This window comes from Columba livia, chromosome 3 (genome assembly GCF_036013475.1).
Source record: "Columba livia isolate bColLiv1 breed racing homer chromosome 3, bColLiv1.pat.W.v2, whole genome shotgun sequence".
Lineage (NCBI taxonomy): Eukaryota > Metazoa > Chordata > Aves > Columbiformes > Columbidae > Columba > Columba livia.
Window position 1 is genome coordinate 108,976,818 of NC_088604.1, and position 20,403 is coordinate 108,997,220.

The 20,403-nt window shown below is 39.9% G+C and overlaps 1 protein-coding gene across 3 annotated transcripts in view; it reads left to right on the plus strand.

The window, feature by feature from the left end:
• MRPS5 (mitochondrial ribosomal protein S5) overlaps positions 1-20,403 on the plus strand; it is a 68,617-nt gene that overhangs the window by 43,670 nt on the left and 4,544 nt on the right. For all 3 annotated transcript variants that reach the window (XM_065058927.1, XM_065058926.1, XM_021296317.2), the window contains exons 7-9: positions 3,662-3,708; positions 4,728-4,785; positions 6,627-6,689. In XM_065058927.1, the coding sequence (XP_064914999.1) occupies positions 3,662-3,708; positions 4,728-4,785; positions 6,627-6,689 (168 nt within the window). The remainder of the gene's footprint in view (positions 1-3,661; positions 3,709-4,727; positions 4,786-6,626; positions 6,690-20,403) is intronic.

Below are 20,403 nucleotides of genomic sequence, written 5' to 3' on the forward strand. Positions count from 1 at the left end.
TTTATAATCAAATTATGTATGTGTTCGTTTGGACACTTTGTTATATATAAAAAAATAAATTGAGAAAAGTAGTAATATATGGTTAGGCTTGGAGCATATATTATCCAGTGGCAAAAACGGTTTTTATTTAACTCTAGAATGACAGAACTAACCACTGGTAGATCCTACCAGAAGGGATCATCTATGCTTTCCTGTACATACTATTTCTTTTTACTGTAGATACTGTTTATGTTTAAAAAAAAAAAAAGCGCCTGAAAGTACTCAGCCGTGCATATCTGTGTTTGTTTCACCTAGACTTAGACACCTAGCTGCAGAGTGTAGTTGTTTAGTCTTAAGTCAAATAAAAGAATCAGGCACCTGCAAAAGGTGCCTGGAATTACAGGTGGGCTGATACATCCCATTCATCCCGCTCTGCTGGTGGTGGAAGAAAACTCAGCTGAGTGTGGCCTTCACCAAAGTGCCGATGCTTGGCTAAAATGAGTCTAGGTCTCCATGGTTAGTAGAGTAGATAGAGTCATAAGAAAGTAGCATTCAGTGGACATGGGTTTGTCTTTCTGGTTTTGAAAATTACTTTCATGTTGTTGGTGTTCTTGGGGTTTTATTTTCATTTGCTCTAGCAGCGGTGACCACAGCGAAGGGCAGTATGACTCATGGTGCATTTTCCTGGTTTATTTTCTACCTAATGTTAGTATTTCTAGGTAGAATTAGCATAAAACTAGCCGTTTGTTTTTTGGGGGTATTTTTGTTTATGCATTTTTTTGTCCTCCTAAGTCTCAGGATAGTCCATTGGAGATATTACTGGTTTTCGTTTAAAAAGGGCTTGTTTACTGGTAGTCTCAGCTGGCATCTTGATTCAGAAATTTTTAATGAACCTGTATTTCCTTCTAATTTGACCTCTTTAGGAAGCTTTCTTACTTTATTGAAGTTAATCATTAAAAAATCCACTTTACAGGCTTCCTACAAATACTATATTTGCACTTTTATGGAAAAATAGAAGTACTCAGTGCGATTTGAGTGCGGCCTCATAGCAACTTCAGTGATCTGCAGCTTTTGACCCACTTGTAGGCTTTCTCCATTATGACTTTTTATAATGGCCTCTTCAGCAAGCAATTTGCAGTCTAACCATAGAAATTCTGTCTACAGCATAAAGTAAATTGGATAAATAAAAAGAGAGGTAAAATGATGAAGGATCTTCTATCATGAGCTGTGAAGAGAGACAGCAAAGACTGGAGAAAGAATAGTGGTCAGAGACATTCAGTTTAGTTGTGATTTCCTTGTAATAGAACTCCAAGCACGGTTCTGCATGCAGGGTACTGGTGACCAAACTGTCTTTAGAAACAATCAAAACCATCCCAGTGCAGCATTTAACTTCGATTAACTAGCCCTGCATCCTAGCTGATACCATGGTACTACTTCTTATGTTAGTAAGATCATTCACATCAAAGACATAGATGACTGATACCTGGCATATTGTGCAATGTTGTTATCCTCAGAAGTTTGGAAGTTGCTGCAGTAAGTAATGACAATTCTTTCTTAAAGTGAAGAGTTTAGCAATCTTGTCAAGAAGAGCCTTTTGAGTTGGTCAGAATTGATCTTTACAAAATGAGGAGAAAATAATTCACTCTACTGCAGCTTTTTACGGGGTTGTATGGAAAGTAAAAAATTGCAAGAAAAATTGTTAGTTGAATCAGTTTTTGCTGATGATGGTAAACTCAATATAGAGAAGGCTGAAGTAGTTTCTGTGTTATGGTTGCAATTTTCTAAACCAGTGTGTCCAACTTATAAAAAAAAAATACATTTTAAAAAAAATTTACCAACCAAAAGAAAACAAACAAGGCTGACAAGCACATATTAGTACTTCAGTGTAATGGTATAGCCAGGTGTTTATATATTGGATATTACTGGATATAAAATACTTCATAATATTACATATTGGAAAAGCAAAGGCAGGCATTCCATGATGTACGTCACTGCCAAAAAAAAAAAACACCGAAACACTATCACTGTCTTTTTAAAAAATCTGTTAAGGCTAGCAGATATTCCCAAAAAAGTGTATTTTCTTTTAAGGATTTTCCATTTCACTTTGTCAGTTACAAAAATTACTGGATATCCTTCATTTGATGGTACATGCTTTGCTCCTGGTAGCTGGCTTTTGGATGGGTCAGATTCCAAGACAGAACTGTAAAAGATAATGCTAATGCCACTTAATTGTAAAGGCATAAATAAAGAAACTATGCAGCCACTCTGTACAGCAATTACTTTCTTGCAGGTTTGCAGTTCTGTTATTAATGAAATACTGTTTATCTTTCATTCAGTTTTCAAATACCAGGAATTAAAGACTGTTTTTGTTGTTGCAGGATAGGTTTTATTTAAGAAGCACCCTCGAATGTGCTAAGATTTTCTCGATAAAGAAACAGTTTTCGTGCATTCTCTTGTGGATACAAACCAATGTATATTAAAATTCCCATTAGATCTCAAAAGGACTGTGTAGAATTAAAAGAACAATCAGCTGAAAAACAAAAAGAAAGTGAATAGCCGTGAAGTAAATAATCTAAATAATATAATCCAAATAATAGAAGATTCCTACCTCTCTCAAGAGGTAGGAATATGGCATGTATTTTATTGGTGACAGAGTACAGGAAAGTGCATTTGCATTGCTATATGATTTAGTAAAGAAAATCCTGCTTTCAATATATATGCAGAGCATCCATCTTTTGGATGTAAATAGTCTTCTGTAATGTCTGCATGAAATGAGTGAACCAGTGTTGGCCAGTGGGTCCAATCCCATTTATTTCTGGATTAGACTTTTGGACACAGGTAACCCACAATCCCAGCTGACGCAACAGAAGCATCAAAGGACCAAAAAGCTACATCTGCTGATCTGAAGTTAAATGATTTTAATTCCAATCTACCTTGACATTGTTGGACTACAGAGTTTGTAAAAACAGTTGTCACATCCTCATATGCATGTCATACAGTCGGTTGTTGCCCTAGTCTGAGCTGACTGCAAATACTCCAAGACTGCCATGAAATCTCTTCATCACTACCATAGTTCACCTGGTAAATCAGAAGATGTCTGAGGGTTCAGAGAGAATTAGGTAGCACTTGGTAAACTGTTAGTCTGTTTTTCCTCTGTTCTACAGGCATGTATTTTTTGCAGATGCACTATCCTGTTAAACCTGGCTTTCATAGTCTCTCTTTCAGTAAGAGAAAGCCAGTCTCTTTCTTCACTTCTACGGTCTTGGAACTGCTGTTTGTACAGATGTAGCTGATATATCTGCATCACCTTCAATTTTGTCTTCCTTCCCTTCTTTCTTTTTAAGCGGAAGACTGAGCTAGTTTTGACTGAAGCAGTCACCACTATTCAATTGTTTTGAACAAGTTTGGACAAATACACAAAATACATAACTTAAGCATTATTTGTTTTCATTTGACAACAAGCAATTGCCATCCAAATGTTAGGTATACAGAACTTGTAAACTGTTACTTTCTCTGGTTTATTTGGTTATCTTTGGACCATTTTCTGAGTATGATCTCTGCAATGGAGTGGAAATAACAGGTACTAAATGTGGTTGTGAAGTTCTGTGTTTTTTCCCCTCTGCTTTCTGAAGGTCTTGTCTCCTGTATTTCTCAGTAATAAAAAGACTTCTCTGTTTTTCAGGTTTTGCAATGGGGAAAGCAGGCGACAGGATGAATGCTTTACGGAAAGTAGGTTGATCGTATTATTTCTTGCTTTATGACAAGCACAAATACTTCATACCTACACAGTTTTTTTAGTAATCAGTATGTTTTGTAGTCTATGCAAAGAAGTCCATGTACATGATCCGTCCATCTTGATACAAATAATCATAGAATCAGAGAATCATTTACGTTGGAAAAGACCTTTAAGATCATTGAGTCCAAATGTAAAGCTAACACTGCCAAGTCCACCTCTAAACTGTGTCCCTAACTGCCACATCTGCACATCTTTTCTTCCCGTGAAGAATTTTTTCCTAAAATTCAATATAAACCTTCCCTGATGCAACTTGAGGCCATTTCCTCTTGTCCTGTCACTTGCAACGTAGGAGAAGAGACCAACACCCTCCATGCTACAACCTCCTTTCAGGTAGTTGTAGACAGCAACAAGGTCTCCCCTCAGCCTCCTTTTCTCCAGTCTAATCAGCCCTGTATCACTCAGCCGCTACTCATATGACATGCATAATGAGGTTGCCTTGCAATAAGATTCTGTTAATGCAGTCATTATTCTCTTTCTGGTCCCTTTTCTATGTCATATACCTATCCTCCTTTGCTCACATGCTTCCAATACCTATATAGCATACAATCTGCTTATACAATTAGTGTGCAGAAGTTTTTTTCTTACACATGCATAATGACATATTAAGGCTACTTTTGACTTCAGATTGCTACTTGTCTGTGTTAATCTAGTTCTTGTTGTAATGCTCAACTAAGCTATCAAAGTAGCAATGCTAAATTACACAAATTTTGATAAAGTTGCTACTATATTGAGAAATCTTTTAAAATATTAAATCTGTTAGGATAAAGTAGTTCTTTAAATAGAGCATTTTAATTCCCATAAAGTAAATGGTTTAGATGTGGCAACCTGTTTTCCTAAGCTTTATTTCTTGGGCTTTTTCTGTCTAGTTAACAAAAAAAAAAAAAAAAAAAGTGAATTTCAAACACTTTGCAGAAAAATTCAAGAAAAAATGCTTTTTGCTTTTATTCCCTAGGCGAAGAATAGAGCAATACACTGCTTACATTTTATAGAGCTGTATCAGAACCACACAAGTAAGTATTATGATTATTTTAGATTCTTTCTTTAGCTTTCAATAAGTACTGAATATATGAACAAGAACAAGTTGCGACTGGTTACAAAGCATAAAAGATGTTAACTAAAACCTTTCTGATTTGATACATAGTATTATTATTATTTGTGCATTATTTTGCTTCTTCAGTATGCTGTGTGAAATCTTAGCCTCAGCCTGTTTTAGCTACATAGTGGTATTGTCAGAGTACATAGTCTGTCAATCCCTGTGTAAAATAAATCACCATTACCTGGAATTAATATGTGATTTACTCTTTACTTTCACTCAGGTTTGTATCAATAGTTGAAGGAAAGAACATGAAGAAAAGATTACATACTATGAGATGTTAAAATACTGAGAGATTAATCTTCCTTCTAGCCTCCTGCGTTTGCCATGAAAGATGGGGACAGACTTTTTAGCAGGGCCTGTTGCAATAGGATAAGGAGTAATGGTTTTAAACTAAAACATGGGGGATTCAGGCTAGATATAAGGAAGAAATGTTTTACACTGAGGGTGGTGAAACAGTGGCACAGGTTTCCCAGAGAGGTGATGGATGCCCCATCCCTGGAGACATTCAAGGCCAGGCTGGACGGGGCTCTGAGAAATCTGATCTGGTTGGAGATGTCCCTGCTCACTGCAGGGGGTTGGACTAGATGATCTTTGAAGGTCCCTTCCAACCCAAACTATTATATGGATCTATGTTTTAAGTTTGGATACTTAATGCATAGTATTTCAGGATTTTTTAAATGGGGTCGGGTAGTAGTAAGATTAGATCTCTGCTGGCTCAGTGTGAGTTAAGGAAGTGAGGTACTGTCTTCTCTCTAAAGTGAACTCCTCTATGTTTTTCCCCTTTGTGTGTCAGATATGATTCCCTGTTGACTCAATCCATGCATGCTGACAAAGCCCAGCAGCCAGAGAGAACATGGGCTGGAGAAGTCGGTCTGATGTTTTATGGTAGCTTTTTGTTAGTTCAATTGAATACTGTACAAGTCCTCTCTGGTGTCAGACATGGTACCAGTATGCCAAATATTCAGTTATCTTTCAGAAAAATTTTGAAAAATAGTATCTTATAGAGTATAGGAATATTTAACCAAGTCATGTAAATTAATATTCAGTATAATAAAACTTTAGCTTTCAAATACAAAACTGCAGTTATCCTCATGAGTCTATTCCTTGAGCATTATTATTTCACACAAACAGATTAGGGATTTCATTAAAAACTGGCAGTGTTTCCACCACGCTTTCCATTCTACTTAACATAGAGATCCTCTCTGAGCCATTTTGACTGCAGTGCTGGAATCCACTGTTCAGAGACTGAGCCACTGAATCAAATGTATGTAACAGCCACACATGAAAGGATGTAAGTTTGGGGTTCCTTTTGAAGCAGAAAGAAGCAGGAAGACTTGAACGGTAAATATTCTGTATGGAAAATCCAAGAATGCTTAAGCCTATGGGGAAATCTTAGGTTAAAAGCCAAATTATTAGAAAAGCTTGAGCAAGAGGAAGAAGGTTAAATTGTATCACAAGCTCACTTCAAAGATATACAAGAATCATTGGAGGCATACAGACACTTCATATTTCTCAAGTGAAGCTTGTTTTTGTGTAAAATAGTAACATAGCATTCACAGATGTGTAAACGTTCCTAATCTATTCCAGAAATTTACTTTGATTAACCCTTCTCTTTAAAGAACTCAGAGGAAAGTAAAACCAGCTTCCCATTCACAGTTCTGAAAAAGAAAGGTACTCCTTAAATGTGCTTAGCTAAAACTTTTCTAGAAGGAAGAATTCAGCTGTAATGCCTTTTTTTTTTTTTCTCCCCTCCAGTTTATCATGACATTACAGTGAAATTTAAAAGCACAAACATCCGCATGAAGAAGCAAAACAAAGGTAATTAAAGCTGCCTGGAAATTTTGAAGTTTTATTAATTACTGACTGGTATTTATTTGATTAAGTTAAATGTGTGCAATGTCTGTTTACTTCAGAGACGGATCATTTGGTGCTAATCTACCATGTTGTCGAGGGTTAAGATTGCGGGGTGACAATAAAACCCTGGCAGATGTATTGTTAACCCCCTCTCCCCCCCACTTCCCCCTTTTTGCCCCTCCCTCTCGCCCCTTCCCACAGGCGATCAGGAGGGAAAGAAGGACAGAGAGAAGAGTTGGAAAAATTAACAGTGTTTTACTAATGCTACTAATAAGAATAGAGAAAATAATACAAAATATACAAAACCAAACTTGAAAGTCTCAGCAACTGCAGAGCCGGCACCCAAAGTCCTGGATTAGACTCTGCAGCCAATCGGAGCTGGATTCAGTCTCTCACTAGGCCTCAGTTCACAGGGACGACTAGCAAGGTCCTCTCCTAATGTCGGCCATAAGGAAAAAAGGAAAAAGGACGAGATCCTCGTGATCTCCCACTTTATATGAAGTATTCACGTGAATGGAATGTTATACAGAGTTGGTCAGTTTCTTGGTCACTTGTTTCTCGTCGCCCCTCTCGCGAGATGTCCATCCATGCTTATCAATAAGTTTGCATTCCATTGCTAGGTTTACCAAAACATGTGTCTGGTTCTCCAGGAAAATGCAGTTAATATGAAGGCTTTAGCTGACAGGCAAATTCACTGAAAGAGAAACTTGCCTTAAACAAAACCAGGACACTTGTTTTAAATGTTGAAGATGATCAATTATTTTTCATTAGAAATATCTACCATTGATGGCAGGGCTTTGTTATTGTAAATCAGGGTTTGTCCCTCTTACAATGTTGGGAACTCTATTCCAGGGGTTTTTTCACACTTATTTTGTGTAGTTCTGTCTGCTCTATATTAACTAGATGTGGAAAAGTCTAATCTAATAGCATAGATCTTGGAGGCAAAGGTCTTTAGAAAAACCCTGCAGATTTTCTTCCCACCGTATGCCCCACGCATACTTTGGAGAACTGGTAGACTCATTACATTATTTTTCAGTGATTTTTTTTTAATTGCTGTTTTCAAGACAAGATTCAGACGTAGTTTAGTATGCAGCAGTGGGAGTGCTTCAAATGGGAATTGGAGTGCAGGCTGCATCTGTTTGCCAGTCTCTCTTGAACCCATACTGGGATAGCATGGGCAGATATCCTCCCTCAACTGCCTCAGGCTACCTGTGGTCATGAGTTGCAGCCAGGACAGCATCCAGCTTGCTGCTTCTTTGAGACCATTACTGCTTTGTTTTCTCTAAAATCAAGAGCACCCAGTGTGGAAACTGTTATCTACTGGCTCATTGTGCACCATGCCAGCACAAAGACTATCTCATTGGTATACAGCAGCAGTGTTTTCATTTCTCCATCTCTGTAAGCTGTTCTTCACTCTGATCCCAGTTCTAGTACAAGGAAATGCTTCTTTAGACTCCTGCAGGTTAGATGTGTATAGCAGTGGGTCCGTGCCTGGTAGCTTCCAGCTCACACGTCTGTTCTTCCACAAAGCTACTGTTAAGTGAAGTTAGATGTGCAGTTGGCTCCCCCAGCCGCTTCAGCCCAGGACCCTTCTGCCCAACCACTGGAGCCCAGCCTGATATCCAGGGATCCAGGGCCTCTGGTCAGGCTGAGAGTTGCAGCTGTCACTTTCCTGTTTATAGGTTTAACCAGTAGTGAAGCTGCATATGCATCCCAGGGATACATGGACACACAGAGACACACAGGACACTGACATGGTCAACCACAGACAAGGCACTGCCTTCAGCAGCACCCACATACGGAACTCACATAAACACAGCCAAGTCCCCTCCTCCTCTTCAGCTGGCAGAGGCAGAAGATCACTAGTGCAGGCACACACAGCACTCTCCAGGTTCACAAGCACACACACATTCATATATGCCTTGAGTACCAGCATGGCCCCTCTGTCTGCCCAGCACCCCTGCCCAGATTCTGGGCCCTCTTACCCACTTCATGGATCCCCTACTTGCTGACTGGTCCAGCTTTATGCTTGCTGGCCAACACACATGCACCCACACACTTGTCCCTCGTGTGCTCCACGTTCACAATCCCCCTGGGTTTATACGAGCACAGACCTCCTGCCCACCTGATACTCCAGACTAGACCTGAGGCCCCCCTACTCACTGACTGGTCCAGCTTAAAGTTTGCCAGTGAAAACACATGCACACCTCACACACACCAGGACTGGGGAACAAACAGCAGCCACCGACAGGCAGACAGGCTGTGACTTGTGGTCCTGCTCCAGCCACTGGTGGGTTTATGCAACACTATTGATTCTCACAGCCTTCTCATTCTGAGTGTCCCCTGGTTCACAGTTTTACCATTCCAAAGTCCAGGTTGATCTTCCTGGAAGTGGCACCTGTAGTTTCTTGATAGCCCATCAATTAGTGATGGTGTTTGTTTTTGTCATTGGCTCTCTGTTTGTTTTGTCAGGTCTGTGCCTCTGTATATTTTGTTTCTGATATTTCCTTAGTTTCCCAATGACAGGGTCCCCAATCAGATAACTTCACTAGAATAAACATTCTCACACTCTTGCATGCTGTCATTGATTAGTGTGGCTGACCAGGTTTGATTCTCATCCTTGCCTCCATCATAATTTTTTGGTCATGTTTGTGTCTGTGTATGTTCTTGTCACTCTCCCTTACAGCTACCAGTCCATTAGAAGTTCTTGTAATTAAAAATACTTTCAGTCAACAGTGGTACTGAATCCCTGTCCATAAAGTATGACAGGTCAGCATGTCTAGTGTCACCAGTTCTGCACCAGCAAGACACAGCACAGATTTTATCATTGGAAATTGATGGAGGACCAGGACTGTGTTCCCCTCACAGTTTTAGCCAAAGAGATACACAGCCCATCATAGATTGTTCTTCATTTGTGTGTGCTGTCTCTAATAGCTTCCACACGAGTGCTGACCTTTTGAAGACCTTGCTGACTTTCTGCTACACCTTGTCTCGCCTTCAGAGCTGTTCCAATATGTGCTTTGCCACGCAGGGATACATCCAGAGTTACCTTGTAAACTGCTGTCACATTCTTCAGAATTGCAACATAAAAAAAGTTTTAACACATGAGGTAGTTTGGGGAGCTTGGTTAGCTTATTTCTAATGCATTGCAGTTTTCAGTGTGATCCATTTTAGCTTCTAGGGTCTTGCTATTTTGAAGACCTGCAATAATGGCATGAGGTTGTTTCGTTGCATGAATCTTTTGAGTTAAACCTGTATGTACAAATGTTTGATTTTACTTGTTTAGCCTGATTTTGTTTTCAGGACAGATAAAGATAGCTGCTGTTCTATAAAAAACATTTACTTTGCTGCTGAGCACCCTTAATTGTCCCTCTAATTTTAATACACAAATAGGAAACTAATTCATTTACATGGGTAGTTCTTTGTAAATCACTTCAATTTCAGTATGATAAGATCTAAGCTGCAAGAGCATGTAAAGATTGTAAGAAGTCAGAAACTTGGGATAATTTTCCAGTCAGAACACTGTCATGTTCAAATACTTAATTCATCAATTTCTACAACCTTTGAGTATGCTGAAGCATTGATGCTTTGGACATACTATTTGATTTTGTGTATCTGATATTCCTGTTCTGCACTGTCACATTAGTAATATGATAATATAATTATTAGTGTTCAGAGTTACTACTGTATTTTGAAAGCATCTAAAATTGCTATAAACCTTCAACACAATTTTTATTGGGTGACATTTTTATTCTGGGATTAGGGGTTTTTTTGATCAGCATGACAGTAAAGTGATAGCATGGGCTTAGAAAAATCTTTAACATTTCTGCACTTTTTTTGCATTTAATGAGCTCTTGGGGTGGTACATTAGGTCATTTGGGCTATAATTTTTTAGATAGCCACTTAAAAGAAACTTCAGTTCAGTCTTCAATGTAATGAAGCAAAAACACGCAAGTAGCAGGAGTAGCACAACTGAACTACACATTTGACTGTGCGTGTACAAACAAATAATGCTATTACTGTTAAATTATAAAGGAAGATTCACATTAGATGTTATCTTGTAGTGGAACATAGAATAAGATATACCTTCCCACCTCATCTGACATATTACATTAATGAACCTCAGAAGCAAGAACCATCAGGGTCACTTTATGATTAATATTACCTCGCCAGACTGTTGTCTTAATTTATTTCCATTTTTTTATTAGATTTGCCTCTCTATTACGTTATCTTTTTCCCAGGAGGGATCCTTTTGTAGCTGACATACTGCTGTTGCCCTGCCCAGTGAGGCTTTTCCATTCAACTTGGAGAGCAAAAATTGCATATGACATAAAGGTTGAGGTTGGAAGGGATCTCTGGGGGTTGTCTCATCTCTTCTGCTAAAGCATGGTTACACAGAGTAAGCTGCACAGGACATGTCCAGACAACTTTTGAACATCTCCAAGGACAGAGACTCCACAGCGTCTGAGGGCAACCTCCACCAGTGCTTGGTCACCCTCACTGTGAGGAAATGTTCCCTGATGTTCAGATGCTACCTCCTGTTTCAGTTTGTGCTTATTGCCTCCTGTCACTGTCCACGCTAAACAGTCCTGGCTTTCTCAGCCTTTCCTGATATAAGAAATGCTCTAGTCACTTAATCATCTTCATGACCCTTTGCTGGACCCTGTCCAGCGTGTCCACGTCTCTGTTTGCACTGGGGAGCCCAGAAGTGGACACAGTGCTCCAGGTCTGTGTCACTTGTGCTGAGGGGAAGGATCACCTCCCTCAGCCCACTGGAAATGGTCCTCCTAGCTCAGCCCAGGATGCTGTTGACCTTTTTTGCTGCAAGGGCACATTGCCAGCTCATAGTCAACTTGGCGGCCACCAGGATCCTACAGGCCCTTTTCTGCCAAGCTGCTTTCCAGCCATTCAGCCCCAGGATGTATTGGTGCATGCAGTTCCTCCCCCAGGTGCAGAACTTTGCATTTCACCTTCTTGAATTTCTTAAGGTTCCTGTCAGCCCATTTCTCCAGCCTGTCAAGGTCCCTCTGGATGGCAGCACAACCTTCTGGTGTATCAACCACTCCTCCCGGTTATGTATTATCAGCAAACTTTCTGAGGGTACAGTCTCCCCCACCATCCAGATCATTAATGGAGATGCTGAACACAATTGGGGCCAGTATTCAGCCCTGGGGTACACCACTAATTAATGTCTTTTAGAGTTCGTGCCACTGATTACCACTCTCTGGGCCCTGTTGTTCAGATAGTTTTCTATCCATCTCACTGCTCATCCAGCCCATATTTCATCAGCTTCTCTGTGAGGATCTTACGGGAGATAAAATGAAAAGCCTTACTGAAGTCAAGATAGATAATATCCGCAGCTCTCCGTTTCATCATAGAAGGTTATAAGGTTGATCAAGCATGAATTCCGCCTGGTGAATCCTTGGGAACTACTGATCACCTTCTTGTATGTCATGTGCCTTTAAATGTTTTCTGTGATTGGTTGTTGTATCAGCTTCTGAGGATCTAGGTGAGGCTGACTAGCCTGTACTTTGCTGGGTCCTCCAGTACTGCAGCATTTTCCATGTCTTGTGTCACCAGACCCTCTGCCCTTTCAGCAGAAAGCCCACATTTTTCCTAGTCTTCCTTTTGCCACTTAGATACCTATAAAAGCCCTTCTTGCTGCCTTTGACATCCCTGGTCAGACTCAGTTGGGCTTTAGTTTTCTTAATGGCGTCTCTGCCTGCTCAAAGAGTGCTCTGTATTCTTCTCAGATTACCTGTCACTTTTTCTGAGTTTTGCATTGAGCATCTTCTTAATCCATGCAGGCTTCCTGGCATTTTTCCCTGACTTCCTACTTGTTAGGATGGACCACTCCTGAGCTTAGAGGACATGATCCTTGAGTATTACCAGGTTTCTTGGGTTCCTCTTCCCTTCAGGGCCTTATACAACAGGACTCTTCCAAACAGATTCTCGAAGAGCCTGTGCTGCCTTTGACCTTCACGTCCCTAACAAACCCTTCCTTGTTTGTGAGTACAAGGTCCAGCAGGGCACCTTTCCTTGTTAGCTTCGCTGTCACTTGAGCCAGGAACTTGTCAATGCACTCCAGGTATCTCCTGGAGGTTATGCTGTATTGTTTCTCTGGCATCTGTTGAGGTGGTTGAAGTCCTCCACAAAGACCAGCACCTGTAAATGTGAGGCTTCTTCTAGCTGTCTGTAGAAAGCCTCATCCACTTTTTCTTCCTGATCAGGTGTCCTTTAGCAGACATGCACTACAATGTCACCCATATTGGTCTGTGTTTTCATCCTTACCCATAAGCTCTCCGTTGGATCATCATCCATCCCCAGATGATATCTAGAATGCAGATCTCCATACATTCTAGGTATTTTCTCACGTAATGGACAACCCCACCTCCTTGTCTTCCCAACCTGTACTTTCTTAAAAGCCTGTATGCCCCCACTGTAGCACTTCACTCATGGTAACCATCCACCACGCCTCTGTGATTTTAACAAGACCATAGACCTGCAACTGCACACCGATCTCTTAATTCTTCATGTTTATTATCCATGCTGCATGCATTACTGCACAGGCACTTCAGAGAGGTACCTTAGCTTGCCAGTTTCCCAGAAAGCACTCTTCCATTAATGATGCCTCACAGACACTTCCTTGCTTACATGCAAATGCTGGAGGTGACCCTGCTTAAGCCCTGTTTTGATGATTTTTGCTTTCCCTTTTGTTCATATCCCTCCAGACCCCTTGTTCGTTGAGCTTGCCTGTCAGCCCCTCAGAGTGCTACTGGTTACTCTCTCCCTCTCCTGTTTTTCCTAGTTCAAAGCCATCCTCACTGTGTCAGCCATCCTACTGGCAAAGATACCTTTGCCTCACTTAGCAAGGAGGATCCCATCTTTCCCAAGCACACATTGACCCTCAAACAAGGTCCCATTGTCATAAAAACCAAAACTCTCTTGCCAACACCGCCTCTGCAAGGGCGAAAAATCATGGACTCCACACAATCCAATATGAATTCAAGCGAAGCCATTTATTACAGAAACAAGCCTCCTTATATATGCAGTTATTTCGTGATCAAGCGTCCATGCTCCAAGCACGCATTGGCTGATTGGATATTGTCCATGTTCTCGAGCTGTCCTTGAGATTCCTTTGGCTAGTTCAGAAATAAATCTTTATCTAATAGAAACCCATCCATACAACAACCTCAAGAAAATCCCTCAAATCTCCCACAATTCCTCCTTTTTGTTTTTGAACCAGCCAGGCCTTGTTTACAATGCGCAGAATCATCTTTGAAATACACTGCGGCATACAACATATGATTAACAACGATTACAGTTACATATAATGTAGCTAAGCCTTACATAAAAAGATCAAACAACTACCCACCATTTGTCAAACCCTAATTCTACTATGGCAATCTTATTAACGTGCTGGGTTAGTTTGTCTAAAGTACTATGAATAGATCCAGAATGATTAAACAAGTTAATACAACACCTTTTTCTTAAATTCATCACAACCATGTCCTTACGATAACAACAAAAATCTATAGCAACACGATTTTGGAATGTAACATGCCTAATACCATCAACATCTACTATTAATTGAGTTAGTATCTCAGAAGTTAGATTAGCCTGTTTAAAAGACCAGTAACTTAACTTTGATATGTCTCCTAAAGCTTTACCAGCTGCTAGACTAGGGAGAAGGAGTGCAGTAGATACTATGATAGGAATGTCTCATAATTTTACCTCATTTTTGCATTGACTATCTAAGTGTAATATCACCCTTTTGGCTCTCCTGCTGCTTGTTCAAATTGCCATTGTCCACAGAAGGTACACAACCTGCTTGCTAATGGGCTTCTAGACCACCAGGTCTGTGAGCCTCCATAACACTGAATTAGGATCCATGGTTTACATCTGAAACAGTCCTCACAACTTATCTCCTGTCCGTCTGCATCCGTTAAGTCTTTGTTGAATCCACTTCAATCCTCGGCCTGTAATGACACAAGCATAACCTTTTCCCCAGGTTATCAATTGATGTGGCCTTTTCCATTTACCTTTAACTAGTGATTTGACCATAACTAATGTAGGTTCCTTCTGATTTAGCGTGGTTTTGGGTCATACTTGCAAAGTGTTTCATCACAGGGCAAATTTGGGCTGCACCACTTAGACAGAAATTCATCACATACAATGCTTTTGACAATTGTTTTTGTGGTGTTTTCCCTACTTCTCCCCCCTTTTTATTTAAAAACAAAAACAAAACCAAAAAAAACAGTTCAGAATCAGACACGTGCATTGGACCTTGACTACATACTCAGAATCACAAACCAAATTTAGAGGTTCCTCCTTAAAAAGCTCTAAGTAATGTAAAGCTGCGCCAAGATCTGCTAATTGGGTTGAACCTTCAGTAATTTTTACAGAATGATGCCAATTGTTATCTTCACGCCAGACTTCTACAGCTTTATGAGACTTCCCAGAACCATCAACAAAAACCGTGCAAGTATGTAGGATCAGACCAAATACAAGTATGGCCTATGACCTGATGTTAAAGACTTGCAGGTTCTGCATCAATTTACATTTAGGCGTGCCAAAAGCTGTGCTGTTAAGAAAATCAGCTAGTGCAATTTACAAGGATGTAGATTGCAAATAAAAAATCAAAATTAAATTTCACAAATGGTACATGTAACAGACAAATCTACAAGTCCAATCGAATGCAACCTGTAAAGTTGTCATAAATTTATTCCTCAAAGTTTCCAACTCCATTTTAGCTGTCATGTTTATTGGATATTGTTTTCCCTTACCGGATCAAAGTCCTGTTTCAGATCTATCAGTGTAGTATTTGCTTTATCAAAACATTGGCTGTTAATACTAGTGGAAATACAGCATTTGAAATTTCCTTGGAGATTTCTCACTTGCACAAGCAGATCTGCACCATCCCAGCAGCTTCTTGTAAGACATGCAACTAAACAGAATTCTCAGAAAAAGTTATTTGAGCTTACAATTTACTTAACAAATCCTGACCCAAGAGAGGTATAGTTCTTTCTGGCAACTACAAGAATTCATGTATTAAAACTTTGTTCCAAATTTGGCATTCTATTGGCCTCAAAAAACAGCCTTTCTTTCATTCTCTCCCATGACCTCAAAAACTAGCAGGGTGAATTTACTAAGAAGTCTCTTACAACCAGTTACCACACAATAAGTCTATTTAAAAAAATTTTTTTTTGTATAATTTCCCAGCTTCATTAGAACTATGGATCCACTGGCAATGCCTTTAAATTTCACCCTCAGACTCCTTCATGCAGTATTACAGTTCTCTAGCAGTAACATCGCTGGGAAGTGGGGGAATAAAAGCTCCTTCTCGCCCCCATCTGGGATGGCAGGATCTCCAGTCCAGCATGAAAACAAATCAGTTCAAACGCCACATCAAACCAACGTGGCTGCACTCCACACCCAAATTAGTACCACTCTGACCCAGAGAAGCACTGAGCACTCTGACCTCCCCAAAGCTGACCAGTGTGAAAAGACTTAGCAGTGGGAAAACAGTTTTTTTCCTTTTTTTTTTTTCTTCTTTCTCTTCTTGCTGCAGTTCAGATGTAGCCATGGCCACGCAGCTGGCGTAATCGCTGATACAAAGTGGGAGGCTCTGGCAAACTCCTTGGTTACAATGAGCTGAGTTTTATACAGAATTCCAATTAACTCAACAGTTGTTACATTCCTCAGCCCCATTTACCTTTCACAATGTACAGATGTCAAAATACAGTATATTAAGCATCGATCCATTATTCCATTTTCCTCGATCCAAATCAGTTCACATTCCAGCAACCCCTAAATACAACCTCATACAGTACCAAGTTCACATCCATCATAGCATTTAGGTGTTTGTTTGTTTGTTTGTTTGTTTGTTTTTGTGTTTTTTTTTTTTTTTTTTTGCAAAGCAGAGTTTAACAATTTAAATTCTTTTCTGGTCTCAAAATTACTAGATAGCAATATAAGCAATTACTCTAATGCATAAGGATGCATCCTAAGGGGGAGCAAGGTGGAATTTTAGCAGTGGAACCGGTTCCCATTTTGTGATTATCTCCCCAAATAAAATTCTTTTGGTACCAAATAGAAATATGCAAATTAAAATACTGAGCTCAGATATGAAAAACAAATACCAGGTTCAAATATGCAGATAGATCAGAGTTACGCTTATTCAAGACAATATCTCCATTTTTGCATTGCACCTTTGAAACGCTTACTGCTCAGCCAGGCAGAAGTACCGCTGGGTCTCCCTGACAAAACAGGTCAGTGCACGCTGGAGCCCAACCAGCACCTGTCCCCCCACCGCCGCAGCGAGCTGCACTGGGCAAGGCTTTTAGTAGTGTCTGATCTGGTGCGCTACAACTGTTATTCCAAAACCAGGATTCTTTACTCAGCATGCATACAAAAGAGCCAAATTTAGTGCACCGAGATGAGAGACAGCCTGTCACAGAGCTGCGAAAGTCTGGATATCGGAATAAAGCTAGCATTCTAGAAAGAAAAGTAACAGCTATTACACATAAAATCTTATCATCACGTTCACGCAGTAAGGAACTAAATTACTCATGATCTTCTGTACTATCACAAAAGGCACTTTTTGAGTCAACCGATTCTCATGATTTAACAGTCTGTGAACTTACTGTACCATATAACAGGCAAAGACTTACCAAACTATAATATGCTTAAACAGATACCTACAAAGAAAGCAGGTTAATAAGGAAAACATTGTGCAGACTTCAGCACAATGTGACCTGTGTGTTATCAGTTAACTCTCTCTCAGCTTGTTGAAGTTCAAACCGTTCCACCTGTTAAACTGTCTGAAATTATTTAATGATCTCTTGTAGGGATTTATTTTGTCCTACTCTTCTCGCCTTAAAAACATTAATTGCAACAAAGTGTTATATTTCAAAATTCTATACTCCATCCACGGCTTTCCCCTCATCCACCAGGTGAGTCACCTGATCATAAAAGGAGATCAGGTTGGTCAGACAGGACCTGCCCCTCCTAAACCCATGCTGGCTGGGTCTGATCCCTTGTCCATCCTGAAGGTGCTGTGTGATTCCATTCAGGATGATCTGCTCCATAACCCTGCCAGGCACCGAGGTCAGGCTGACAGGCCTGTAGTTGCCAGGGTCAGCTTTGCAGCCCTTTTTGTGGACTGGGGTAACATTAACCAATTTCCAATCATATGGGACTTTTTTTCTCTGTTCCCCCATCCAAGTTGTCAATGAAGACACTTGCAGGTATTAAAGCCATAACAAATCCACAGCAGCATCCTGTCTGGAAAATGCTCTTGCCCTGACAGCAGACTGCTGGTAATGGAGAAGTAAGAAATCATCATTAAAGTACATACTAGTTTATTTGTGAGAGTATCATGCTGAACTGTGTCAGAATACAAGTCCAGTACTTCCAACTTAGCACCTTAGCCTTGGTAGCTTCTTGCTGCCAGTTTTGGCCAGTGCTTTACCTTGCTGTGTATCTTGCCATTCTTCTCAGTTACACAACACATTCATGTATATGCAAATGTCCTCCAAAAACCAGGAAACACTTCTCTACTTAATGAATATTTTTCCTGTTTTGTGACTGATGTAATTAGATTATGCATTTCATTAAACAGGTTTGATGTTGTCTAAGAAAAAATTGTGCTTATGTCCAATATGCTCTGGACAGTGGGCATCATTGGCCTTAAGAAGTGTAATGACAGATGAGTGTGTAAAATTTGTATGCATGAGTGAGAGAGGCTTCATTATGTGCTCATTACCTGAAAACAAGCTGTAACATTTTATGTCTATGCAAAATCGAGGTTTTAGGGATGGTATAAATAAAGCTCTTGATTTTTTACCTTAGTCATGACAGGCTTTTGTGTTATACTCCAAGAGAAGGATTCATAGCAGCAGCAGCAGGAGCTGGCTGTAATTTAAGAATAATGAAATGACTTGTGGACATACTACAGAACACGATTTAACTTGAGGCAGGCTCAGGACTTCATGTCTGCCCCCATTCCTGGTCACTTCTGTTTCTAGCACATGCCATCTGGTTAGAATGTACCAGGGGTATTGCTCATCTGTGCTGCAGAATATCCCATCTTTTGGAGTGTAGACGGCACTTAATCTTTATCTCTGACTTGACTTTACAATTACAGAAGTCATGAGACTGCTAGCCACATTGATACATCTCTAAGTAGTGTAAATTAGTTCCTAATGTGAATTAATAAGGGGAAGCCCAAACCAGTTTGTCAAATATGTGGCTGTGAGGCCCAGCACTGATACCCTGTAGCTGTAATTAATAGGTATAAGAAATAAATATTATTCATGGTTTTCACATTAGAGCATGGCAAATGTAGACTGTCTTCACTTGAAGTATAAAAGATTCCTTCTGTTTTCTGCTGGCATTACAGCTGTATAGATATATATACTGAAGCCTCTCATTTTACATAATTAAGCTGGCAGTTTGTTTCCAGTTCCTATACACAGGAGTCAGGCAGCTATCTTGACAAATGATTGCAAAAAAACTAATGTTTTGGTAGAAAAGGTAAAGTCACTCTTAAATGCTCCTTTCTTGAATTTGTTCCTAATTCCTGCAAAGTGGAGAAAACCCTTATCATTATAGGCAGGATTACATATTAGACAAGTGAAAATCCAAGTTAAAAAAAGTAATGTAATGTGAACATGTGAATGTGAACTTGAATCAGAACAGTCCCTTAGTGTATTTAAAGTGGATGTCCAATGTCGTGGTTGAGAGGGACAAACAACATAGACCAAGTTCTTCCAGGATGAAAGTAGTAGATGCCATTTATTGCCACAAGTGCATTTTTATACAGTTTTACCAATTCATGTGTCTCTTCACTATTGGTTACAAGTTACAGCAGTAACATCTCATTGGCTATTTTTGCTATAATCAATGTTACTCTTTTACTCCCTTCTCTCTCACGGGTACATCCTTAATATCTCCGGATACTCCTTTACTCCCATCTTTCTCACTGGTAGGCCTTGATATCTTCAAGGCTAATTTCTGTTCCCATGCCCTCCGTCAGGGAATCTGCGGACCCACCATAGTCCCCCACAATTCTATTTCCAAACTCTTGTTAGTGGCTACCCAGAAAACCTAATGTAGATTGCCCATGACAGGTTGTATTAATTTATAGGAGGGATACATTTTAAATATTTCTTTTGGTTACCTTTGTATCTTCTTCAGTGTGCGAAAACTTGTTACATTTCAATGACCCTGTTGTCCTATACGTGCCTTATTGAATTAGAACCCAGTAAGGCAGCTGACTGCCACAAACAAGTTAAAGCTGGCTGAGCCTCACTTTTTCTCCACAGCTGGAGTTTGCAGTTGGAATCCTTTGCTTTTGTGTTTGGAATAAATTTTGTTCAGTGACTAATGAACTGATGAACTAGTTTGCTTGCCTAGTTCGTGTTTTAACAATCTGCAGAAAGCTGATTGAGATAAGATGTGAGAAAAGCAACAATAAAAATGCCAGAAGTTAAATGCCAGGGGATGTTTAAATTGGATATTAGGAAAAATTTCTTCATGGAAAGGGTTGTCAGGCATTGGAACAGGCTGCCCAGGAAAGTGGTGGAGTCACCATCCCTGGAGGTGTTTAAAAGATGTGTAGATGAGGTACTTAGGGACATGGTTTAGTGCCAGTATTGGATTAATGGCTGAACTC